Source organism: Temnothorax curvispinosus, unplaced genomic scaffold (genome assembly GCF_003070985.1).
Source record: "Temnothorax curvispinosus isolate PA1 unplaced genomic scaffold, ASM307098v1 QBEX01014574.1, whole genome shotgun sequence".
Classification (NCBI taxonomy): Eukaryota; Metazoa; Arthropoda; class Insecta; order Hymenoptera; family Formicidae; genus Temnothorax; species Temnothorax curvispinosus.
In genome coordinates, this window is record NW_020224354.1 from 85502 (window position 1) to 112650 (window position 27149).

Sequence of the window (27149 nt, forward strand, 5' to 3'; positions counted from 1 at the left end):
ATTAGCGGCGCTTGTTCGACGCTGCCGTCACTTTCGCGAGCAAACTCGTCCTGTCTTGTCGAACATTCAAGACCTAAAGACTGCCTCTATGCGCTATTATAAGGAACTATTTCCTTTGTCGCAAATTTTTCTCATATACCGATCGCTTTATACTCTAAATGTAGGTGTTATTAATAACAACTTTAAGCAAAACGACGTAATGAATCTTTTTTAGGAACTTTTGACTTCTGTTTATTATTATTATTAGATGTGATATTATTACAAACGTATTATATTATACTATAATAGAGATAATGTTTACACACGTGCATACACACGTACAAAATTCACATGAATTTTGCGGAAATGATTCACTGGAGATGCATGTGCGGCAAGATGGAATGCGGCTAATTATCCACACCCGCATAACAATTTCGACGTATCGCATTAATATGGGTATACGACAAATTTGCCTTTCGGTGTCAGCAAATCCCGCGCATATTACGCTCGCATGAACGACGTCGCAGACTGAATGGATAATTAGCGCTAATGAAGATGCTGGCGTTTTCATATGAAGGTCACGAGTATAATGGTTGGAGCAATAATCGTTCGCCGTGATTTCAAGCAATATCGCGCTCAACAACGTATAAACAGATGTTATATGAACGTGATATAATTTAATGATTACTCGCCTACAGATGTTGAGTGTGAACACACTAATCGGATGAATATGAAAGGATCGCGTTATACCAATTTCTCGAAAATGAAGCAGATTGTACCGTTCTCTATTATTCGGAGATGAAATGCTTTATTTCGCTCTGTGCGTTTCTCCTCTTTACTTGAAAACAAAGTTAATATTTCCAATTCAAAGAGACACTGATTTTAAATTATGTACATGCTGAAACAAAGATATCCGGTGTGAAGTAACATTTATTCCTCCGCATTTTGTTACGCTTTTATTCTCACTGTCGCGCCAGATATTAACAATGTACATTATGCAGCGCTGTGTAAAAGATAATGCAAGAAGATAATGCAACGAAATGCACATGGCAATATCTCGACTCATAATTACTGACGAGAGATGCGAGTAACAATGCTTCATGTTTTACGAGTATAACTTTTCACGAAATTTTTTCTATTGTATTTATAACGAGATATGATTGGGAATTATCAATTATCAATTATATTCTTGCCTGGAGTGACGCTCTGCTTTATTTCGTTTTGCCAATTGACAGCAGACTGCAGGCATTATGTGTGCCTACTCTGCCGCATCTCAGACTTGCTCTCCCATCTCTCCGCGTGCTAGAATGGCGGCGCAAGAATGGCTGGATCGCGAATCGCAATCAATGACGAAAGCTACGAATGCATCCGTGGAGAGCTCGGCTCGCGAGATTCGAAGAAACGAAGTCGAGCAATCCCACAAATGTTCCCCGTTAGGATCACGTCTACACCCCGATGCGGTGCTCGGCCACGATCACCCGATGCGTTTCTGGCATTCTCCTAAACGCAATAATGCATCCGTCAGCCATCCGATCGGCACGCGCGATTGCCAACTCGCGTCTAACTCATAACACGTCCATTGCTGCAGATGACGAGGCGATCCATCAACCAGGAGCAAAATAATCGGCATTCTCTATCGGTGCCGGTGTCCCGAATTCTTCTGCCTTTTTTTAAGTTTTATTTCACGTTGCGAAAAATAAAATTGTTTGAAACCGTGAAAGTTTCGGCGATATAAATTGCGGGAATCGCTAACCGAAAATCGGGCTGAAATCTACGCGCGATAGATGCGGGAATCGTGTTCATTTTACTTGCACCGCGATAACAATGCTGATAGACATTGCAATAGAAGAAGTAAACGCGATACGATTCTCTCTGTCTCTCTCTGTCTCTCTCTGTCTTTCTCTCTCTCTCTCTCTCTCTCTCTCTCTCTCTCTCTCTCTCTCTCTCTCTCTCCCCTCCCTTCTCTTTCTTTCTATCTCCTTCTTTTTCTCTACCTCTGACACCAAGAACTACCTACGGTCGCACAATGAAATTTCTTGCACAATATCTCAACGACACTATGCGTAGCGGCCAACAATGGCGTTTCTGACAGCGCCGTCTCGGAGGTGCTCGAGCACTAAGCTCAACTTGCAAGTAGGAAACTCGATTTCTCGCGATTAAGTAACTATTATTATACGTTATGACTCTTGCGAAATTTCGACTTCCTACGGGGCGATCTCTTGCGAACTGTCACGTAACTACGTCAATCTGAGAAAGTATGACGTCGACGGTAATCTATCTCTCTCTGCAAAATTTTTGTAGCTTTTTGATTAACTGCACGGATCGTTTTGTGAAGAAAAGATTATTTATGTTAATTCAAATACTATTTATGTTAAAATTAGTAGACTATTAAAATTAATTTTTATCTTAATATTACAATTCGGATTCCGTGCATAGTTATTCCACAATATAACATATCTTCTGTGCAAATTCAACACCTTTACGTGTTCTATGTTATATTGTTAACTCCAAACTTGATTTATGAATCCCCAGTTTCTTCTAAATTATTTCGTCATTCCCGCGACAGGCAATTTGCTTGTCGAACATTAATCGTGGGCTTGTTGTGATATTATATTCAAAATTATTGCACGTCTTCTCATTTTGCTGTAATCGATGATATGAAATACGATCGAAGGAACAAACTGTTCTTGCAACTTTGGACCAATTAAAAATTTATTGGAAAAAAGAAGTGTGTGTGTGGGTGTGAGGGCACTATATTGGGTGGGTGAGTTATTAAGGAAAAATTCGATGACGTATTAATACTGCATCGATTCGATCACGGCGAACATAATTCCCAGCAAGTAATTAGAAAACTGCGCAATAGCAAATTCATCTTCGTGGCGTTAGCTTAAACCGATTATCAGCGTCAGTCTGCGCGGCCGACCGACCGATGCTGTAGCCGGCCCGATAATAAATATATGAAAAGTTTGATAAATTGCTCTGGCGCAACCGACCTTCAGACATTACTGCCCTGCACGACGTCCTCCATTTATCTTATCCAATGTACTTCATCGGCTGTGTGAAACTTGATCATTTTTGGAAGAAAACTTCCGAACGCAGAAGAGCTCTCAAAGATTAACTGTTGCATAATTCCGTTGACGTGCCTCAATTTCGCGATCCATTCACGAAGTTCAAAGGCATTAGGCGCTAACTGATGACCTCTGTCAAGAATACAAGTCAACTGCTGTGCATGTATAGCATATGTAATATTTGCTTCATAAATCATATTTTATTGCAAAACACAATGTCTTCGATTTTGCGTACATTTATTTTGTTTTATGTCCTACCAATCTCTCATCGTGCAAAATCACGTCCCTTTTTTTTCTGCGGGATTATCGCGATTAATTAATTACTCGTGAACGTGCGAGATGCAATCTCGGCGCATCATTTAGCAAACTTGATGAAAGTCAGAAATAAACAAGCGCGCGTGCATCCTGTTTGTCGCATGGGACAAACGGGGATTAAAAATAAATTACCCTTGTGTTATCGTTCCTCGCACAGCCACGAAAAGTTATGTGTGTGTGTGTGTGTGTGCGCGCGTTTAGATGTGCGTGTGTGTGTGGTCATTTCTAGCAGAAAATATTCAATGCGACTACTTCCTCACTTGAGAGACAGGAAGGAAATGAAGGTGAAAATTAATGCGCGCGTCGGCCGGTCTTTTCGCTGAGGAAGACATAATATTGTGATCATAAAACGAATATACACTTGGGAAGAATACCCCCAAAGGATAGTGCTTGTGAAATAATTATCTTCCTCTGGGAACTCACACATAAAAGTCTTAATTAAACTATTATAAAATTATTAATTTTGAGTGCAAGTTCAATCAAGTTACAATCAATTAGATATATAACAACAATTGTCATAACATAAAAAAGTACAAATAAATAACTTACATTCGATTGGTGCATTTATTCTTTAACTTATTTATTCTTTTCGATTGATATGTACATTTATTCTTTAACTGATCATATGTCAAATCATATATGTCAAAGAAAATTTAATGCACACATATATCATTTGTGTTATTGTTAGTATCTGCACATTTATTACATTATTTTGCATAGTTTCATCGACGAAATCAAGTTGTGAATAATGCAAGCAAAACGTAGAGCGTCCAAGCCAAAGTAAACAGGCGTATCCAATTAATACCGCTATGTTTAAGTATCAGTCTGTAATAAATGAAAAAAAGAAGTCATTACTCATTTAAGAATAATGATGGCAGCTGCTTCACTGTGCCTCATATGTTTTAAACGTCGTATGTTTGAATTAAATGCAATATGAAGAGAAAAAAATACATACAACACAATTCGTTATCCATTAATCAGTCTATTTAATTGTTATATACGTTCTATCAAAATCAATTAACAGATACAGTAACGTCAATATTACCGAAAAATTGCAAGATACCGCTTTGCATTAAGACAGTTAGTATTTGATGTAAAACGCGGGAAAACGTTGCCTCGAACAGCGTAACAAATGTTCATCACTATTTTTATCGGGAGCCATCGCACGTCAGCGACGCCGTTTACACAAATCACGCCAACGACGCCGACTTTATGTCAGATTTTTGCAAGTCGAGCAGCGGCCGGTCGCGTGCTAACGAAGCGCCGGTGCACCGTACGTAATTAAATCGCCGGTTGTAAAACGTAACCGTAGAAATATCAGCGCTGAGGTATTCAGGTGTCTGTCGTCCCACCTTTTTCCAACCGTCGGCTACCCATCGACCGCTCTCTCTCTTTCTCGGCACACTCGCCTGTGTGCCATTCCGTCCGCATAATCCGATAAACGTGATCCGCATCTTGAACAGGAATTGATATCAGACCATCCGAGGCCCTCAACAAGTTTTAGAGAAGAGCCGTTTCATTCGCCGATGAACCGGCCAGCCATCTCCATGAATGCTCGTGTAATTAAAAAAAAATGAATCTACTACGAGCGGATCGTACTTTACGTTTGGAGCAGCATACGCAAATATGATAAAATATTTTCAAATAGATAGAAATAAGCCTTATGCAGTCGGGCTGGATCTTTTGTGCCTAATAATATTATTCGCGTGAATTTATATATATTTCTTAGTTTTATCAAAACGGTAAGTATACCTAACGACGCGCGGTTTATTAAGGCGAAGAAATGTACATAAATTCACGCGAATAATATTAAGCACAGAAGATTCTGCCCGATGATATGAGATTTCCATCTACTTGTGTTATCCACATATCGGACTAGTTCATTTGTATTGTTTAAAATATTTTTATTTAGAAATTTTGCGTATATCTAAGGCAGAGATAAGTCGTATTGATTACTGGATAATTAAAAGATAAAATCCTCTTTTGCGGAATGATAATTTTATCAATTTTATGATAATTATTATATAATTATGATATATCTAATAAATGAAAAAATATCTAATCTGTTAATTAATAGTTTACTTAATAGTTACTGTAATAAAATCTTTAATTTAAATAGTTTAGTTACACTATAAATGACGATAAAAATAATTAACATAACTGAATGTATTATACACATAATATCAAATATCTAACAAATGTTGCAGCTTTAACACTACTTTAAATATATGTGTATGTACATATATGTCGGCAACTATGCCATAACGTTAAAGCTACAATGTTCTCTCTTGGCGTATACGATTGTCATGTATTCGGGCTGCTGTGGAGCTTATATCGCTACCTTTTAGCAAAATTTGACTGCGCAGCAAAGCCATTAACCGCTATGCGCAGATACGATGCTCTGCACTTAGACTCAGACCATGCCCCGCGGTCGATTGGCAATATTATCCAAGTCACATTATGGTAACCTCTCTTTTACGATGATTAGAATACAGTTATGTAAACAGAAAACAGTGCTAGATAATAATATTCTTAGTATTCTTAATATGTATAACATATCTACTAAAATAGTAGAATTAAATGAAAATAATTATCTCTTAATGTGTTCCATGAATGCATATCTATAATTAAATTAAAATCAAATTATATTAACTTAAGATTTATTTTTAATAGCAGAATGAACTCGAACTTTTATCAAATTGAAACAGTTTATCATTACCCATTTCTGTACTTCATACTGTTACATAATCCTTATCTAATAATAGTAGCACAACTAGCGCATTAACCAAGACATGTTACCTATGTTATTCAGTGTCTCTCACGGTGTATACATCTTAACTAATCACAAATCTAATCAACGAACAGTCTCGTTATGAACCTCGCGTGCGCAACGGCAAATTCGCGTGAGATCATTATGCATAATACTACTACGTCTATGTATAACTATATATACGCTCGGTATATTTGCCAGCTATGTTCTGAGTTCTCTCTTGTGATTGAGATAATACAAGTCGAAGCTTTATACATGGCAAATAATAATTATTTATCACACTCATTATCTTTAACATCGATCGTCTGTTTTACAAAAATATCGATTTTATCGCGTATATTAAGAGACAAATGTAATTTCGTAAAATTTTAAGTGTACCTCACGAAACTTAATTTGCAGAAATTGAAATTTATATCCGAGTTGTCTTATATTTAATTAACTTTGCTTATTTAACATTCTCATTTATCAGTGTGTCTTACACACCCGAAACAATACGGTACGCAAATAATTTTGGCGAGCCACGAAAATAAACGCTTGCTGATCGCTGTAAACGATTTACCGTATGCAATAGAATTTTCATTCTATCCGGTCGCACCGCAGGTGATTTAGCTGTGCGCTACGTGTTGCACCGCGCGTGGCTTTACAGTGAACATTTCACACGATATCCCGACGAAGCTATGCGAACTTCACCGCGATTCTCTCGCACGACTTCATCCTATCTAAAACTCGCAGCGCAGTGCGAAATTGCATTAGTGATGGATAGTTCGAATGACCCTTTTAACGGGTCGTACGGGAGCCCGAAGGGTCCTAAGGGTTTCATTCAGGATGAAATAAGACCATACGTGTAACTCTCTAAATAACATATATAAAATTGAATAAAATTAAATTGTCAACATTGTAATCATAAACTTGCATCAATAACAATTAGCGATATTTTAAATTATTAATTAATATGCGAACTTTGTGTCTTTAAAAATGATATTCTATATGAGAAAAAATAGAAAAAATTAATATCCGTACAGAGAGAATGTATCGCACAGGCATTTAAAAACTATCGGAATGTATTGAAAAGGGATAATTTGCGGATACAAAATTTGCTTCATCAGCACGCATTTCGTTGAAAATAGAAAATGTGTAATTATTTCTTCTCGTAGATATACTTATCTCGTTTCTGTCTCGAAGGATATTTCGAGCATTGATATATTCAGTGTTCGTTCATACTTGAACATAATTATCGCTGGAAATTTCACATCCATCCCGACGATCTGAGTGCATTAGGTCTCTTGCACGAAATCAAGCTTCGTGCCCGCAGGTTCAGTAATTATGAAAGGACTTACGCGCGCCTAAGGACGCAGGAGTACGTCATTCGATGAGCGGACGACTCGGAGATAATGTCATCTCACCGTACGGCGTACCTTCCTCCTCAACTGCCTTACTCCTATCGTGCAAAGTTCATTGCGGTTTTGAAATCTGCGGGAACCAGAGTGACTACTCATGGTTCAACATTATTTATTAGAAGTAGGGAGTAGACAATTTAAGCGTTGCACATCGTTACAAAAGAATATTCGAGATAACGCTGCTAAAGTTAATTGAATACGAAAGAGAGAAACGACTGATAACAAAACTAACAGCAATGCCTATCTACTTTTATCGTCTTAATTAAAATAATGTCTTATGTGAATATTTTTTAATTTTTCAAATTCTCGAAATATCCTAAATTATTTTTGTTTTCTCTTCATCGCCGCGAATTTCGTCGCAACTTTATCTAACAACCTCTTTGTCTTGCGATAATTTTCAAGCGAATACATTATGATAGACAAGAATGTATGTTAGGTCGCGTACAACTATGCTATTATGATAATTCGAAACTTTGACCGACATTGTTTGATTATGTAATCGTGTTAGGCTTTAGAGTTTGAGGCAAATGTAATAGCGATTGAGTTAGGGAAATATTGGATTAGAGGGAATTAACAGTTCGCTCTCCCCTCGTTTGAGTTTGACTACCGTCGTCGGCCCTGAGGTTTACTTGATGATTAGAAAAAATTAGGTATAGTCAAATCCAAATATTTTGGCAACGATTAAAGCCACAGGCAGCCGTCCTGTGAATTCACGCGCGGTAAATATGCACGTGCGAGAACATCGCGAGCCATTTCGCGCGCTCGGAGCGTCGCGACGTCCGACGTCGTCGGTCGGCTACACGCGGCGCCGAGGCGTTAACAACTCCTCCTCTCGTACTCCGCCGAAGACGGAAGTTTAGCCCCCGCGACACGTAATTTCCACACCGACGGAACTTTCCAGTCTGTGTGCTGCGTACGGTATGGCGACGACGATGAAGAGACGACGAGAAGGATGGAGAGAACGAGAATGAGAACGAGGACGAGGACGACGACGAAGCCGACGATAAACTGGAGCTCGTTAACATCAACCGTGGAGACCTGCCCGTACGAGATACGCCATTTCTGTAAATAACTTCCATCCTTCCTGCTTTTCCTGCGAACTTTCCTACTTCCGTTCACGGCTTAAAGAGGAAGGTGAAAGCGGAGCGGGAAGACAACGAGGGGGCAAGAAGATAGCCTCGTAACGGTCCTTTTGTAGAACCGGAAACTGCGGAAAATTAAAAATTATTCATCGTGCAGTAAACGTTTGCACACAGCGTTCGCCCAAGGCGAATGAAATTGGGGGCAAAATGAGGACATTAGATACATACGTGGATGTAGAAAATAGAAAATAAACCACGCTTTCTTCTATCTTCGATTGGCGAAACGGTAGAGATAAGAAACAAGAGAGAAGAATATTAATATTATCTATACATGATACTGCTAAAACTTCTGACTTTTTAACACATGTAAAGGATAGTACGCTTTATAAATCACGCTGCTTTCATCTCGCCAAATAAATCACTTCTGCTTTCGTTTCATTAGTATTTCACGCGTGTGCGGAATTACGCGTGGATTACATTTGATCGGAATGTTATGTTTTTTCTACAAAGGTAAAACTACATTTTTCAGAATCACGATTTTAACATTCATCGACAAATAATGCCTCTCCACAATGGAAGCATATGTATTCAATGAAAATATGAACAATATTTAACTGATTTTTTTATACGTTGTTTCATTGTTCCGCCATTACTTCGTTATTTCAAATAGAATACGCGCGGAAAAGCTCAAATTAATGTGCGTGAATATTTACGCGTACGTTAGCGTTGTCTCATTTTGACGATGTGTCGCAACGGGAATTCCAAGCTTATGCAGCTCGCGCGCTTTGACGTGCCGTCACGTTCGTCTGATAAACCAAACAAAATGCGTTCGTTAAGCACGAGGCGCATTAGTATTCAAAAGTATACCAACTGCCAAAGTACATTAAAAAATACCCGGCGTCAACCAGCGCCATGCAAATTTAATCTCGTCTTTTCTCTCACCTTTTTTCCATTTTGCATCACGCTATCGTAGGAAACGCAAATTTTTTAATGCACCACCATAATACGTAATAAAGCACTATGCTCGTAATTTCGCGAAAGGGGATAAAAAATACAAGAGTATAACGCTGCGGTCCGGCGCGGCGGAGGGGAGAGTGAAACGGCGAAACGGTGGAAAATTAACGAAAAGCCGGACTAGCGATATTTTTTCCCCGGATGTGCAGTTGCAACTTTTTTCATCGCACGCACTTTGCGGCCGGCAGCGTGGTAGGAAAAATAGGGAAATGCGCGAGAACGTAAAATAAATCGCGAGTGGAAGAAAAAAAAGGTCATTTGTGGTCGCGCCTGGCGAAAAGATCTTGTCTGGAAACAATCTCGAGAGATTCTGAATTATTGCCTTTGTGTTTTAATCGTGCTAATTTTGTTATTTCGTTTTTTATACTATCCTCTTTTCTTTTGTTATAACGAAATTTTGCGGCAACGTTCCAAAAGCCTTTTTGGGTTAGAAATATCGAGAGTTATGTGTACAATAACGACATGCGTGAATACGGTACGGTTAACAAATATATGCATAATATGTATATTGCATGACATAAGTGGAACGTCAACATGGCCCAATTGCGACGTCGAGTCTGAGCTACGGTGGTTGTGTATATCGCGAATCGGATTTAAGTACCAGTAATCTAATTATTATTCCATGCCCATGGCATGCATCGATTATCGATATGGCTACGTCTCTAATTGCAATCCCAGCCATTGGCCTAGTAAGAGGACGAACCACGATGGCATCGGTTGCATTGGGCTAATTATAAATGGATGACGCTACAGGAACGTGTGATTGCCTCGCAATCAATTATCGCTATACGATATGCAATAACTATAACATCCGATAGAGCATATTTAATCAGAGCAATATTTGGAAACTGTGTATTAAACTAGCAACTTTTCTCACGCCACGAATAATAGAAGACCGGGCGGACCGGGCCAAATGAGAGCCAGACGCGGCTAATTGGTGCGCAATAATTCCTTTATTATAGAATAATGTTCGTTCGTTTCGGCCCAAATATCTCTACCATCATCAGCAAAAGATCGATGGAATTATATTAACTCACGCCTTCTAATTACAAAAACAATTTTACTCAGTTATCATTGAGTCGCGTAATATCATAACATAATCAATGCTTATGGATTTTCCTAAACTCACACAATACTCAGTCCTCGTAATTTCTCCCGTGTCATGTTTTTAAAAAATAATGTCGCGAGTTGAAAAATCGGCGAGATATTTTAGGTCTCTGCGTTGTCGCCTGTGTTTTGTATTTCGAGATTAAGACATAAATCCTCCTATACGCTAGCAGCAATTCTCACTCATAGTAATGCTAAAATCCTTCTCTTTCGCGGGGGTGGAAATGTCAGATAAGTTTCGTCACGGCGCGGCGGCGCCGGTATTCATCGGAAAGGCGCCACCGCCTAATACACACACAGGATGCCCATCATCGGAAAGAATTCCGCGCGCGTTTCACATACCGACGTCAACGTCGCGTGCAAGGCGAGGGGATTGAAATAAGTCTTCGATATATATTTCTTGCATTCCACGTGAGAAATGCGCCGGGTGATATTTAGACAGGGTACCCGTCGTCGTGCAGAATGGTGAAAGGGTGCTGCCGCCGCGGCCGCCGTGCCGCGCCGCTGCTATACCGCTACCGAGAGCTCGAACAGGATTGATGCACATTTTTATCGCGGTGGAGAATCGCGTGGGACCTCCTTTGAAAATTTATAATGCAATAACGCCCTCGGTGGCGCTGCCGCCGTAAATATCCGACTCTGCTGCATGCGAGATGTTTGCGTTGCGAAGGTGAAAAGCAGCGTTCTTGCAAATCGAGATTTTCATCTTTCTCTTTTTACTGATACCTCGAGAAAAGCGTGTGATATTGTTCCAACAACTCTATTCCAGGTACAAGATAATATACGCACCCCCGATGCTGACAGCATTCTAAAACTTTCTCGCGCGCGAAAAATTATTTTCGTGGTGCTGATTGCAGGCGTCAAGAAAAAGAGGCGAAGCTCGAGCAAATTTATACGAGTGAAATCTCCGAATTTCCACTCGACCGACAGATAAAATGTTTCGTCCCGCAACTTTCTAGAAATTTTCCGTGCATTCACACGCCTCGAGGCAAAAGGGGAAAAAATCCTTTCATGACTAACGCCAGCGAGTAAACGGACTAGGTAGTCTACTCGTGCGTAGTTTTAGAATCGTCGTTGGAAATATGGAAATGAAAGAGGACACGGCGAAACGAATTTATTTCTTTTTAGTGAAATCAGAAATTGAAAAAATCAAAAGGAAATACGTAGCTATCTTTCACGAAATTTATGGTTAATAATTACATGTCTGGTTGAAGAGTCTGCTAATTTCGCAGGCAAACTGCCTAGACATCTCGAACGTTAGCAAATAATTCCAATAATATTGTATTGAAGTTTCTTACAGGAAACTTGGAATATCGATAACATAAATAAATAGAGAATGACGGAAGGAACGTAGTAAAGTTATATTGGAGGTAAATTTTCTTAATCGCAGATTAATGTACATACCGTTAATAAACCATGCTTTGGTAACTGCGAGGCATGGCGAGGGTGTTGTTTTGTTTTCTTTAAGATAGGAGCAGCCGTATCATCTCGGCGGAAAGGATGGAGAAACTTAGCCTGCTTGACCGACTAACGAGCATAATTATAGAAAGCTTAGTATTGCGCGAAACACAGGTGCTGTAATGATGTAACTTGGAAATTACCTTTAGGAATTGCTCACGCGGGAGCAATTAATACGCGACGCTCTCGGGAGCAATGCCTCAAAGCGCTAACCGTAATTTCAATTTATTAACGACTACTAACGCGCAAGACACTCGCAAGCTGATTGTGAGTAAAGAAATTGAGAGTAATGTTGGCTACAATAAGCGTGGAAAATTGTGGGTTATATATGTTGGAAATTACTTTAACTCTCTCTCGGAGCTATATATATATTTTACGGTTCACGGGATTAAAATTAAACCGCATAGATGTAGCCGGCTCTTAGGAGAAAGAAATTGAATCTTCTGTGACTCTTCTGTCGCATCGGTATTAATAAAAGGAATTAAATTGTATAAATTCGCGATATTCATAATTTCAAATAAACATTCGCGTATCTTACAGAGACGACATAATGTTAATTTTTCTCAGAAAATATTTAAAATAATATTATTATAAGAGTTAACAAGATACCAGCAATATTAGTATAAAAAAAGCATCTTTGTTCTCCAGAATTAAATATCTAAGATAGAAAGTTCGTCATCTATTTTGAATATTATAAATTGACTCGATTGTATGAACAATGTTCTTATAAATTATTTTACTATTGCCACGTCTTTGTATCATATCTGCTGTATTTTTCATGATAAATATTAATTCACATACTTAGGTACGTTATTTTTTGCAACATTTTCCTCGGGACATGCCGGTGTGTATTAAATTACGCGCAAAGAATGCGACCGCAATACGGAAAAAAATCGATCTTTCGAAAGTTTCAAGCGGTTCATTCTTAATTCAGACGATGTCCTACGTTGTGTCCGATTCTCGTGTTGTCACGAGACAGCCTTATCCCATTCCGCAACGTCGTGGCGAGAAGCGAGCGATGCTGGCAAGGAGTTACGGGCTCCTTCGACCCAGACGACCTGCACCCGACGTATCCTAGTGCCGGTGATATATATTCGGCGCCGCGACACGCGCTAGCTTGAGAGTCCACTCGAGTTACGCGAGCGGTGTAACTATTGAAAATTATGTGACCGCCTTATCGTGCAGCTTCGCGTCCACGTCTCGGGACCGGGGCGTTAAAGTCTTCGGTACGACCGAACAAAGATGCGAGGGCCTGCTCGCTTGATCCCCGACCTCTTGAATCGGCAACGTGCATCTCATCCCAAATATACTGTTCATCACCGGAGATACCAATCCCACTTAAGCACCGAATCTATTATTCCATTATTATACAATACGACTTACGATTGTCTCTCCAGTTAGCCCCATTATATCATTCTGACGTTTCCTCCATGCATCCGATGTGAACGAACGGACTAAATCGAGTCCCCGGTCAATTTATCATGGCGTTTGCACGCAGGAAAGCCAGATAGAAACGAAATGAAATCCCCCGCCGTCTGAGAGACCGCTGCAGGTCATACGGTCCGCGGAGATTTTACCTCCGAACGTCGAGAACTCCGTGGCAGATGGTAATACGTCTTTTCCTTTTTCTCCGGACTGTTGCAGATATCCAGGAGTTTTACGAGCTGACGCTGCTCGACGAGTCGAAATCGGTGCAGCAGAAAACGGCGGAGACGATCCGCATCGCGGACAAATGGGAAGCCAGCGACGGGCCAATCACGCCGACCTTTGCCCAGAACGACGTGAGTACAGTTATACGTCTGTTCGCCCTCCATTCGTATGCATGCGCCTCGCGCGAATCGCGTTGCGAATTTTCTCCGAGAAGATACAGAGACGCGCGACGCGACGCGACGCGACGCGTCGAAGCCGGCGCGTAATAAATCTCGATGAGATGCAATTCTCCGACGCGCGGGCGGCGAAAATGAATCTCCGTGCGCGCTCGTTTCGTTACTCCGAACGAGACTGTTGAAATTGAAATCCCGACGATGTTGGCACGACGACGGAAAATATTCCGGAACGTAATTCGTCGCGGCGCGGGCGGAGGCGGAGTGTTGATCATATCTCGCCGCTCGCGCGGCGGTGCCGTGGCATAATTAGCGCTGGAAATTATAATCGATGAGTCGATTGGGCCGCGGGATATCCATTCCAAGGTCTAATCAATCGGCCGGTCCGCTGATTTTAATTGCTAATTGTAGACCGCCGCACCGCGCCCGTCCGCAATCGACATGCGCCGTTGCGACGGCATATCGACACCGATGTCATAACGGCCAACGGTCGACGTGACACTCAACCGGTGCGACGATTGCGTATAGCAGCTTGTATGCATCTCGCGCAACCTCGATCACGTACGCTTGGTTCTTCCGGATTAATTCGATCGTTAGAGTAACGTCGCCAGGACGATGGAAATTCCCGATAGTGCAGGCTATCCCGCGAGGGATTGAATAAATGGCATTTGGTGTCTTTGAGGATTTTCGCGCGCTATTTGCCATTAATTTTTCACATTTATTGAAATTTGCAAGATTGACATATGTTACTAAAAAAAGTATAGAATGTAACATTTTGATGGTGACGCTATTATTTGAAAATGGTGATCTATAACAATCTAAAGAAAATATCTCTGTGTAATAATAAAAGTGACTATTTCTGTTGCTAAGAATATATCGTGAATTTAAATAATTTCAAATTATTTTATTATTAAATATTGTCAAATTTATTTTTTTAATTATTGTCACATTTATGGCTAGAGAGAGAGAGAGAGAGTACCCGCGTTTTTCAATTTTTAAAATATAATTAATGGTTATTACATTGCATATAAAGTATAAATTTTAAATTTATTTCTCTGAAAAAAAGCCGTCGCATTGTGCGGTAAAACGAAAGCGACGAAATACACTGTTACATTGATTGACCGTGTATCAATTATTTAATCGCTATTTTTTAAAATAATTTTACAAAACCAATCAAACATTATACGAACATAATCAAATGCCATATTGGAGCGCCGTTAAATTACCTGCTTCTATCTAAATTGTAGCAGTAATTTCCAGTAAATTAATACGTCTTTCAACACAATCTGCAACATAATCAATCTTCAACATAATCTCGCTTGAACAGCGCTGCTCTCCGCGCATATGAAGAACACTGATACGGCGAGCTGTCAGCAGCAGCGGCACTAGAGGCACGAGGGATGATGCGTGCGAGAGAGAGTCTTGGTATTTTTATCGCCGCGGCTCTCCGTGCATTTTCGACTTCCTTTGAATGCACGGCGTTCACGGGCGACGTTTATATAACGCACATTCCGTTTCAACGCATAGGCAGATACCCCATTTTCGCGTGCACGTATACAAAAAATGTCCCGTGAAATTTCCGCAGGAGACGGAATGTAAAGGAGTCGCGTATCTTCTCGCGCGATTTTCGCCGTACAAGGCGGCGTTAATCGTCTGAGCTTAACGCCTCTTAGATACGCAGGAGACACGCGCGACACTGCGAGATCTCCTACGACGTCCCATAATAACGCCGCTATTCTCCTTCTGCGCGGATGCCGTCGAGCGAAATTAAAGGAATACAAACGTGCCGCGCAGATACCGTGTTCCCACTCCTCTTCCCCCCCTCCCCCCGACTCGACATTTTCCGATATTTTAAATAAAAGCGTCCTTGCATTTTCTTTACAGGGTGCAACTAAGAGAAAAGAACAAAGCGAAATATTAATGAGACTTCCCGGGTTTGCGCTCGTTTTATAATTACGCCAGGTGCGCGCACGCCGGGCAAAGGCGGATATTATACCACAGATAACAATATATGTTTCGTCCTAAGCGAAGTATCGTTCTCCTCTCGTCCTTTCCTTCGCATTCTCTTCGTGTATGTAATAAGCTACAGACGGACTGTCGACACGCGTACAGTATGTATACATTCTACATCGCATATGTAAACGAGCTTTAATATGTAGTACCTGTACAATCAAGTAAACTAAGTATAGTTATTGGCACATATATCGGCATTATGATTGAATTAATCCGTCACGCACGGCATTTCTCCGTTAATCGATTGAAATTCTGGCTGCACTCTGGTTTTTGGGTGTCATTGACTGTATCTGATTTCTTTATCTAATTAATCGACTTATCTAATTAATTCAAGTAACATAAATTTGGCAATAATAGCGCGGTAATTATCACGCCTGGCTCTTATTTCCAAATTTGTTAAGTACTGTTATTTGATTTAATTATATAAGATTAATTAGATAAAGAAATCGGATACATGTTATTTTATTCAAAAAAGAGCTTTTATATATTATTATTTATTCTTATGTAGTTTTGCACATATCTTTTTACTATTTAAAAAATGTTTACGTTATTTTTGTAGGGATTGTTTAGCTTAATTAGAAAATTTTACGATAAAAATTGACAATGTCTCGGAGCTGGAGTTACATTACTCTTTCGAGTAATGCGCACGGGAATGGAGAGATTTATATACTACGAATCAATGTGAAATGCTGTGGCGAACCAACTTGAGGCAGATCGATAAATTGCAATTCGTTGCTAGCGCACTAAATGTAATTCGCAGAAATTGCATTGTAATTAAAGGCTATAATTACATTGCACTCTATCATGGGACGTATCGTCATTCTGAGCAGTTCGAATAAAACGTAGCGTTAAATTAACCTCAATTATGTCGAATTCAACAATACCTTAATAAACTACTTACCGCGTATAATAATCGTAGATATAATTTTAATCGTACTTTTCCCGTGAGTTTTCGGTTTATTCATAATTTTATTAGAAATACATAATACATACGTACAAAGAGAAGAGAAATACGTTTAACGAAGAGAGCACGGTTGCTCTCCATGTTTGTAATACAGCATATTACCAGATTTACATATTTTGCGAAACAATTTTCTATTCTGCTATTGTAATTTTTCTTTGATTTTACATCTGAATATTTGTTATGTTCATGTTAAACAATTTGCATTGCTTAGAGAGTTAATAGCTTTACTCTGCTTTAGATAGTTAATAGCGGTATTATCATTGAACGAGCAAAAAAAAATAACATTGATTCTTGTACACGAGTCACAGAAGTTTTTTTTAATTAAGTGAGATGTGATTTTACCAAGCATTGATTAAAACAATTATTGCGCGAGAAACAAAAGCGATGCTTTTATTATTTTATTTTAAAATAGTCAGAAATAGTCAGGAATAGCAATGGAAATAGGAGTAAAAAACACGAGTAAAAAGTTTGTTTCATCAAATATTTGATAATTTTATATTTTATTGCTTATATATCGAGCACTCTATTATTATGACGATAATTAAAACTAACTGGTCGGTTGAAAGTAATTCTCGAACAAGATCGAAAAATGTTTTGTCTATTAGAATTACCGAAATGCATGCATTTTTTATATAAGGCACTCGATAATAGATATGTTTAATATGCAATAATATTTCTTGTGGAAAACTTGAATATTTCCTTGATATTAATGAAAAATATGTAGTAGTTTCTGAGCTGTGTATCGATCAAGAGAGAAATAGCAAAATAAAGAATAGAAAATCTTATCTTACAATTAATTTTAGATTGAACAGAATCTCGATACAGTTACCTAGTTTTCTTTTCAATTAGGACTGCGAAAATTGCGGAAACGTACGACGGCCGATCGGATTTTCAGAGAGAAAATAATTTTTGCTTTCAACAATGTCGTTCTGTTGACCAAATGCAATTACCATAAAAAAAAACTTCGAAAAAGGAATAGATCATTTAATTGCCGACTCTCAAAGCCAGAAAACGATAAATCGGCGCAACAATTTCGAATGCGCGTATCGTCGTGTCGTGCACCATCGTATAGATATATATATGTATATATAACGCGACGCTCTGGTGAAACAACAGTAGAAGTTAACAACTTCTAATGGCGCATTAAATGCGGGCCATTACCGTCGCGAAACAATGCCGCTGTTCTTCGTTATAGTGGCCGCTTTGCCATTCGCTAGCCGTCAAAACTTCGATACACATTGCTGACCCGGCTGACCGGTTGCGCATTTGTTCGCCGCCGGTTTTACAGGAGAGTTTGAATTCAAACAAATAGACGCGGTCCCAAAACAGCGCGCTCTCTCGCAGCCGATAATCCTAATTATATACGCAAAACGGAGACATTGTACAGCAGAGTAACATGTACTACGAGCTAAATGACTTGGTTCGAGCAACATCCATTTGAAATACGAAAACTTCGTGTCGATTTTCAAAGACGGATGGAATTGAATTTACTCGAAAATCACTGAAATATGGAATCGTAGAGAGAGAGAGAGAGAGATCGGCGTCGGAAAGTTATATATTTTAGACGCGCGTCACGTCACTACCCGATACGCGCGCAGAAACGAGCTCGAGAAATATACTCTTTATCACGCTCATTGCCACGCCCCGCGAATATCCGCGAATCCGGGTTTAAGGAGCGTGCCGGGCGTAGAATATCGCCGGCATTGTAAACGGACGATATTTTCCCTGTTTGTTTTCCATTACTACGCGAGAGGTTGTCGTCGCCCCTCGCCATCGCCGTCTCTGGAATATGCACCGCTATGATAAGGGTGGGTAACCGCACTCGGTGTAATGGAAAATTCTGCGCCCGCCGCGCCGCCGCGCCGCTTCGCTGTGAATATCCTTCCTTCCACGGTGTCCGCCTTCCCGGTTCTTCCTTGCTGAACGAACGCGATTTCCCGTGGGAAACGCTGAAATCGATAAGGGTCGCTCGCTTCCGCTCCTCTGACCTTTCTTTTCCGCGAGAGACGAAGAAGGTGAGGGTGTCCGGGGGAAAGGCCGCGGAGAGATTAAACTGTCGGTGCTCGTCGTGTGGGTCGATTTAAGTATCGGTAAACAATATCGGACAGTAAGTAATTTAATTTTCCGAAGGTTGGGCGCCGAAGGGCTGAGTTTTCTGAGAGCGGCAGTTTGTGAGAACAAGCATGTCTCTCGCACCATTAACCCTAAACTCTATCACTTAAAGTGCGCGCGCGGCTGTTATTTTTTCGTTATTCAGTTTACAGTCGAAATGTCCTTTCACATATTCACCTCACTCTCCTAACGTTATTAACGTAATCAAATCCAAACTCTCGTATATGATGTACATATGATAACTAAAGCTTTTCAATCCCTGCGGAATCCGCGATAAAATTTCCATATAGGGAGAGCTTTCCTGGGCCATTGAGGTGGCCTCCATTTTAGGTGCAGTTTTCCGAGGTTACTCGCGAGTCTGGTTAACGGCACGGGATTGCTTAGACCTTCGAAGAATGCGGGAACTTTTCTCCGACTCCCCGTGCTCTGAGTGTGGAGAATTTTAAGCCGTTTCGCGCACAAAGCCGCTGCCGGATGGGTGACGACGACGGAAGGGGGACAAAGCTGCTTCTCGTTTTTTCGTCTCGCGACTCGACATTTCGCAGTGCGCGCTGTGCGCGAAAGGCATTCAAGACAGATGGGACATTGCTTCACTCCCGGGCGAGTCCCCGGGGATCACTTTAAACGACGCGCACAGTTGCACAGATTTCACGAGATCGCGTAATTATTTCATCGTGCGGAAAAGTGTCATGAGCTAAAAACGGATTACGTAATCGCGGGATTACGACCGTTCTCCTCGAAATGTGTGTGCGCGCGCGCCCGATCGCACGACATTTCTCTTTCCGGCGACAAAGGGAATTTATAGTCAGAGTCGCCTGTGCAACCCGAAACCCATTTCGCCTCGGGAAAACGCGTCCGTTTCCGATAAATGGAAGAAAGTCCGAACGAGAGCATTACTCGGCTCTTCGATCCGTTTAAAAATGCATGCGTTTGCGGCTGGCGACTTAATGCATTGCGTGGCGAATGCCGGTCCATTCATTTGCGCAACCTGGAAAATTCGCCGCTATTTCGCTACTGAAAGGAATCTCACAGCCCGTATCGCATTTCAAGTTTTCAAAAGCGCTGGACGTCGCGGAAATATCGGATAACGATACAAAGCCGCGTCTCGTTTTACGATTCAAATTCTGCGACAGTAAGCTATTTTACGCGACTCTTTATCATACGATAAATAGTTCTCGCGGTGGCACCGATTATTGAGGCACGGCGGAAATTTGTTCGGCCAAATGGAATAAAATCACCGCGCAAATAAAAGGGATTTTACATACGTGCTATTTCGAAAGTAATTTATTTAACACCATACGGCTTTCATATTTGGTTTTATCCGTATCGTGTTTGTTGTTTAATTATTCGGAGAGATAAATATCGCATCGCGCAAATGTATGGTTTGAAAAGTTACGGCGATTTGTTGTTCGCCCGGCCGCGGTTACTTGTTCCCTACCCGGACAAAAAGAACGAATGTCGCGCGACATTTATCATAGCGAGAAAAAAATTAATCGGCTGGCAAAAGAACAATGCTCCCCTCCCCCGTCTTCCGAATATCCCCAATTACGACCGCCGTGCTTATCTGACTTCCGCGTCTTCTCCTCCGACCGTCATTCGACTTTATCCTTCCTAACGAGGAGCCCGTTATTTCTTATCGCGTCAGACTTCGCGTGAGAGCCGAACTGTCGTCCGCATCCGCATTTCTCTTTCGCTTTTTATCGGCGATAAGATAACACTAAACTGGCAATAACATCGAGCGATCTCGACGACGTTCACTGCATTTAATTTGATTTGCGCTGGATAACGACACGCGTGTCACTTGTCACTTGCGCGCGCGTTTTGCACGGATACGAAGACCGTCGTCGAGTTTGTTTGCCGTTCGATACACGCGAAACAAGGAAATTCGTGCTTACTCTCGTATTTCCTTAATAACATCCACTTATATATAATTCCCAACCTATTTAAATACATACGTTTCATACATTGTAGAATTTTGGATACAATTTTTCAAACAAACAGAGAGACCACGATAATGCTGTTTTAGAAATCAAAGGTATCTTAGACCGCATGAATCAGAAATAGACAATGGCATACTGAGAAATCAAAATACCATTGAACGAGACAACGTTGTCTTAGAATAAATAGAAAATCGACTTGCAGGTTGCGGGACACCTTACTCCGCAGCCCTTATTTCCATACGAGATATTATACCAATTTCTATCCTCTCTGGAACCATAAATACATCGCTTTACATAATTTTCCACAAGGTGGAATGTCGCGGATCTAATAGCAATTTTTTTCGTTTAATGTATCGGTGTTTTTAGCAAGATTTTTCGATTCTTACAAATCGCGGAAATTCGTTAGCCGCGCGTGATGAAATGTATTGATGAAAAAATGTAAATTTTATATTGTTTAATTTCATGGATGTGAACCGCATTCGATATTCGTGTGATTTATATTAACTACAGCAGCTGCGGAACAAAATTAGCGGTTATGTATTTCGTTCTCACGTATTTCTTTTTTAATATTGATCTGACGCAGATTTAATTTTTTATGATTTAAATTAAAACTCGCATTTTTAAAGCCTTTTGTAGCTGCAATAAAATTCTAGGAATGTATACCTGTAATTCTATAAAAAGCATAAAAATATACATATTCATGCGCATAATAAAATATTACTGTTACACGGTACGATATATTCTATTGTATTTTTGTTGACCATACGTCAATGTACTCGGATTCAATGGAAAATCTTCGTTTTTCCACGTCGCTGTTTCAGCCGTATTCAAATCTGCGAAAGTCTTGTAGGCCGCAAATCTCGAGAAAATCTGTGTAACTCGCACGATTTCTCGTCGTTATCGAAATAATCGATACAAGGGACGAATGAAGGGTCACGGACGAATGAGAACCTCCCACAGGATACGTCGTCTCGCCATCAAACTATTTAGGATACAATCCATGGCGGTGGAAGTAGATGAAGCCACGACCGACTACCAACTATTGCGTCTCTCCTCGGAAAGGTTTGGCAAACCACCTCGTTGCTGACGGGACATTCATCACTCGACTATCTCTTCTGTCCCCCGGAGGCATACACGAGACTGGAAGCTAATATCCGCGGCAGGCACGGCGCAAATATACGCGGTCGGTTGCGTTTACGGCTTTAGGGAGCTGTAAAATATTCGTAAATTACTCCCAGCGAGAGCGACGGTATGCGCGCTCGCTCTTGCCCCGCCATCGGACTCTCATCCAACAAGTATCGTGCCCGACTGCTCTCCAACCTATTCGTATCCACGCGCGAATTCACCCAATCTAAAACTCTCTCCCAGCGCGTGGAGGAACGCTCAGAAGTTACTCCGCACTATGCTGCTTTTCTTAACTTTAGCTGCTTTTCAATATAAACTTTTTTTTAACGATTTCCCTTTATTAATGTAACTTATATATACCTATTGTAAGCTAAGCTGCTAATTATGATTGCAATATAGTTCAACGTACAATTACATCAGTTTCTCGAAACAAAGCTTTCGATACATAATTAGAAGGATAAATCGATAAGCATTATGTAATACTGTGTTCGATCGCGTTATGCAGATTGTACGTTTTATACTTTGAAACTCCGTACGGACAATTTTCAGTTGCGATAGATTTCTTTCATGTTATTTGCGTACAGCGGTATCCGTAAAAATGATTTTGTCAATCAACGATATCGCGCGCTCTCATGCGTACGGCGTGCTTCGATCGCGCAATGCCTCTTTCCATCAGTTTCGCTGCCAAACTGAATCGAGCAATGGGTTAAGCCCTAGTACGTGGATAAAGCTTCCGGGCGCTCTGTACTTTCCACTATATCCATGATAAAGCGAAATCCATTTGACTTACAGCTTATCGACTTTCTGGAAGGAAGCCGGATTTGTGAGTAATTTTGCGTAACGACGCACGCATGGTTACTCTGAAAAATGCTGTGTGTGTGTATGTGTGTGGTGCGTGAGAGAGAGAGGAAGGGAAGGAGGGAGAGTTTTCGTCAACCTTTGCGACGAAAGAGGCATTCTTAAGGTGTGCTGCATAACACATACACATACACACACGATACGATGTGTCCTGAAAATATTTTTCTTTCCGGAAAAAAAGTAAACGTTACCCTGTAAAATTGCTGTTTCCGTGCAAACCTCTTCCCGAAAAAGTGGAATACATTTAATTTTCTTAACGCATTTACTCGTGAGAAACTGCCTGTCATGTCGTGTGCAACCTCGAAAAGGAGTATTCATCGTGTAGCAAAAATTTTCTGAAAACACTTTGCTTTAATATCCGTGAAACGCGGAATCTCTAATAAATATTTTCCAATTCGTAATTGCAAATTGTGGGCGATAACAGAAAGTTAAGATAAACGTCAAAAATAAGCTTACAAATTTTCAATTAAAATATGAATAATTATATGTTATAATTATCGCATAAATTATTCCTTTTATTAGATATGACTATCTATCAATAGTAATTGAATATTTTCATTAATAAATAGATTAGTGAAATTTGTTTGTTGAGATTTGATGTCCGCGCCTCTATTTCGTGGATCCTTTACTTAACGGTTAACATTAAATTTTCCGACCACAATAGCCGGACAATAGTCCGGACCGAAGTTGGTCCGGACGACGCGACACGAGTTACGAGATCTCGTTACAGCCCCACGAAATGTATGGGCGACACCCGGAACACCCACTTACGAAGGGTTCTTGAGGCGTTCTCCGTTCGCGATCACAATTCACCGTGTCCAGTCAGCTTGTTCGCTACGTGTTTTGCAGCGCATACAGTTTTCCTCGCTGTAACTTTTTCTTGAATTCATACACAGGTAGATATATACATATATGTCAATTTTACGATTGTTGCCCGACGCGAATACAATAAACAGAATAAACTAATAAACATATTCGGAACGTCAACAGAAATTTAATATATGCGAAATTGTCAACAGAAATTCAAGTAACATGTATACAATATCACGGAAGAGAACATTGCATTTGTATTTTACAGCAATTTCAACAATTTTCCAATGTTATTTTATCACTAATAGTGTTATTATTAATAATATATGCCTCAAAAAAGTGAATCTTGCATTTATTTTGTTTCTATTGTAATGAGATAGTAATCAATTTAATAATAGATTATTAAAAATGTCGGAAAATGAATTGTACATAAAACTTCTCTGAGAAGTTACAGCTTTTAGATTAACGTTTCCTTTTCATTGATGTATTTCCTTTCATCGATATATTTTTCATTCACGATCAACACCGTGATCGTGAAAGATTAAAAGATCTGTTGTTCCAGAATTTTTCTACATCTTGATATATATGATTTATCAAGATTTATCAGTTTCTGTGACATATGGTGGGTCTTTTTGTATTCGAGTCACAAACGTAGCCGTTTGGTAGGAGTTTACCGCACTCGGAGCATCATGTGATGACACACAAACTACCGACGAGAACTCATTGCATATAAATTCCGGCCAACGGGACGGTGCCGCCTTCGTCGCCAACGTTGGGTAGGTCGATGAGAGGGCGAGCGTCGGTGGCGGCTCGCCAATTAATCACCTTCTGACAAATTGCCGAACCGGTCGTTTTGCTCGTAACATTAGAAGCGCCGGCCGGGCCGTGCTGCCGTGTTCTTGCCGGCCGTCTCTTCCTCCGCGAACGGCGCCTTCCTCTATGTGGATTACGCAAGAAGGCTCCCGCGGGATCTGCGAAGGCGGCGGAAGCGCAGAAACCGAGGAAACGGGGGATTACGGTGTTTATTAGAGGCTCTCGCCGGTGGAGTTAATGGAAGCCTGGCCCATTTCCATTTTCGACGTTGCCGGAAGGATATCTACGTGCTCGTTTTCTGCTTCAATCAGGAGTTAATATCGAATATCGAGATATTGTAATCAAGAAAAGAGGTTGCATTATGTGATGTTATATTTTACGATGATATTATATATTTTATGATGATAATAATCGTACATCGAGAAGCAAGTAGTTTTGAATAATTTGTTGGTCATTACACTCATTACGTCCATTTTAAATATTGACCGTATTTATTGCTTTTTGTAAATGAGAATATATTAATGTTATTAAGTGTTTGTAACTGTAAAATAATTTTGTAGGAATAATTAGGACAAATCTTTTTTTTCTATAATCTCGTTATTTATAATAAAAATAAGATACTAAGTAAATACAAAATATGAATTAAAGTTGTGATACTTGACAGGACTTATATTTATATTGATAGTGATAAAATAACATTGAATACAATTGAAGATAATTGCATAATATTGTTTTTACTATTCTGCTCTTACTATTCTATGTAAACTCTCATAGACAATCGCACATATTTATACATCTAATATAAATCTAAATTCCACTACCTTCCGCATCGACACGAATGGTAACAGCTTCTTGCTGCACACTAGTCCATCGAGTCTTCGATTTCCTGTAAATCGTTGGAAACGACTTGCGAAACTTTCGCGCCAAACGAAGAGTCACGATTTTGCGTTACAGAGTACGTGAAAGAATACTTGAGTTCAATTTAACGCTATTCGAAAACGAAATCTCCACCGTACACCGAATCGAGTCTCGTCTCAAGTCGTCAGGGTATTTCCAAGTTCTATGGTGTACGAGAAAAGACTGTTATATACGGTGAAGAGTGAAGTGCGATTTTCGTTGCAGTCCACTGCAGAAAAAGCAGAAGATTTCTGCAGAAATATATCCCTGGTGAATTTCGCGACGCGCGATTACGATCGAATTTCCCTCGTTTCGCGTGCGAGCCGAAGATTCGGGAGGCGCGGACGGCGACTTTGCGTGTTGGCGATATTACGTCGAACAGATGTACAGGATAATTAATACGACTGACAACGGGACGCAAATCGGAACGTGCGAACGTTGATGGCGAACAGGAATTTAATAACGGCGCGGCGGGCAAAAATTTGGCGCGCGTTCGGGGAAAAAATTGCGCCTGCTGTAGAAGAGACCCGTTGTAAAAGAGATGCACGTTTCGCTGCAATAAAGTGACTTCCGCATAATAGACGGCGGTTCGCTCTGGCGAATTGCCGCTGAACGTGGCATGCGCGCGCGTTGACGTTACCAACGTTGAAGGAAGCAGGCGAAAAAATATAATGCCGACGGACGCCGTCTTGCGAACTAATTTTTAATGCGCCGACGAGGTTGATATATTGCCCGCGATATTCTACGCGCAAAACGTGCCGCGCGCATATTCTGAGATATTATAATTACCGCATCGGTCTATTCATGTCTCTTCTCCTAATGGAACCTCCGTGAAACGCGTATCTAGTTAACGATTCGTCGGCAGATTCTTTTTGATATGATTTCGGTAAAATTTACTGTTGCGACTCGTAAGGCGCATTTAACCGATATAACGACGCTAACGATAATTGTTCGAGGCATAGAAAAATATGGCAGTTTATCATAACAGGGAAGTGCAGTTAGACGACGAAAAAGCGTTTCACATAAAATGTACACTCTCCGTCGTCGGAAAATGTCCCATCGCACTTTACCGCCGGAAAATGTCGCAAAATGTCGCTATCTGGCTCGTTGCCACTTTCACGCGCAGAACAAACAGTCGTATATGAATAACACACCGTGAAGTGGCTCTTACAGAGGTTGAGAATTAATAAGAATATTCTCGCCTGATGTTTGCGAATAGAAATTATTTGATGAAATCGTTAGAAGTTCGTAAATAAGGGATGATTTGCACGCTTAACAAAAAAGAATGAAGGGTACGAACAAGCACGCCGCGCCGGTGTGGACGTGGAACAGCTCGTAACTCTACAAGATAACGTACAACAAATCGTCGTTTTTACCGAGTACATTTGGCATCGATTAACTACGCGAGAGCCGACTTCCCGACCGGAGAGCCTCCCTCGTCGACTTTAACTTATAACAGAATGAAATAACATTATTCGCGTACGGTTGCAAAGTGCTTGAAAGACGTGTCTGCAATAAAGTGAGCCGCGGCGCGTCCGGCAAACGCGGAAATTGAGCGTGTGCCGTTCGTGGAACATCCCCGGCTGTTGCCTCGTGGTGCATCT

The 27149-nt window shown here is 40.6% G+C and overlaps 1 protein-coding gene across 13 annotated transcripts in view; it reads left to right on the forward strand.

Moving 5' to 3' along the window:
* LOC112464784 (disks large homolog 4) overlaps positions 1-27149 on the forward strand; it is a 252670-nt gene that overhangs the window by 8692 nt on the left and 216829 nt on the right. For all 13 annotated transcript variants that reach the window (XM_025031972.1, XM_025031974.1, XM_025031980.1 and 10 more), the window contains exon 2: positions 13835-13971. In XM_025031972.1, coding sequence (XP_024887740.1) covers positions 13835-13971 — 137 coding nt within the window. The remainder of the gene's footprint in view (positions 1-13834; positions 13972-27149) is intronic.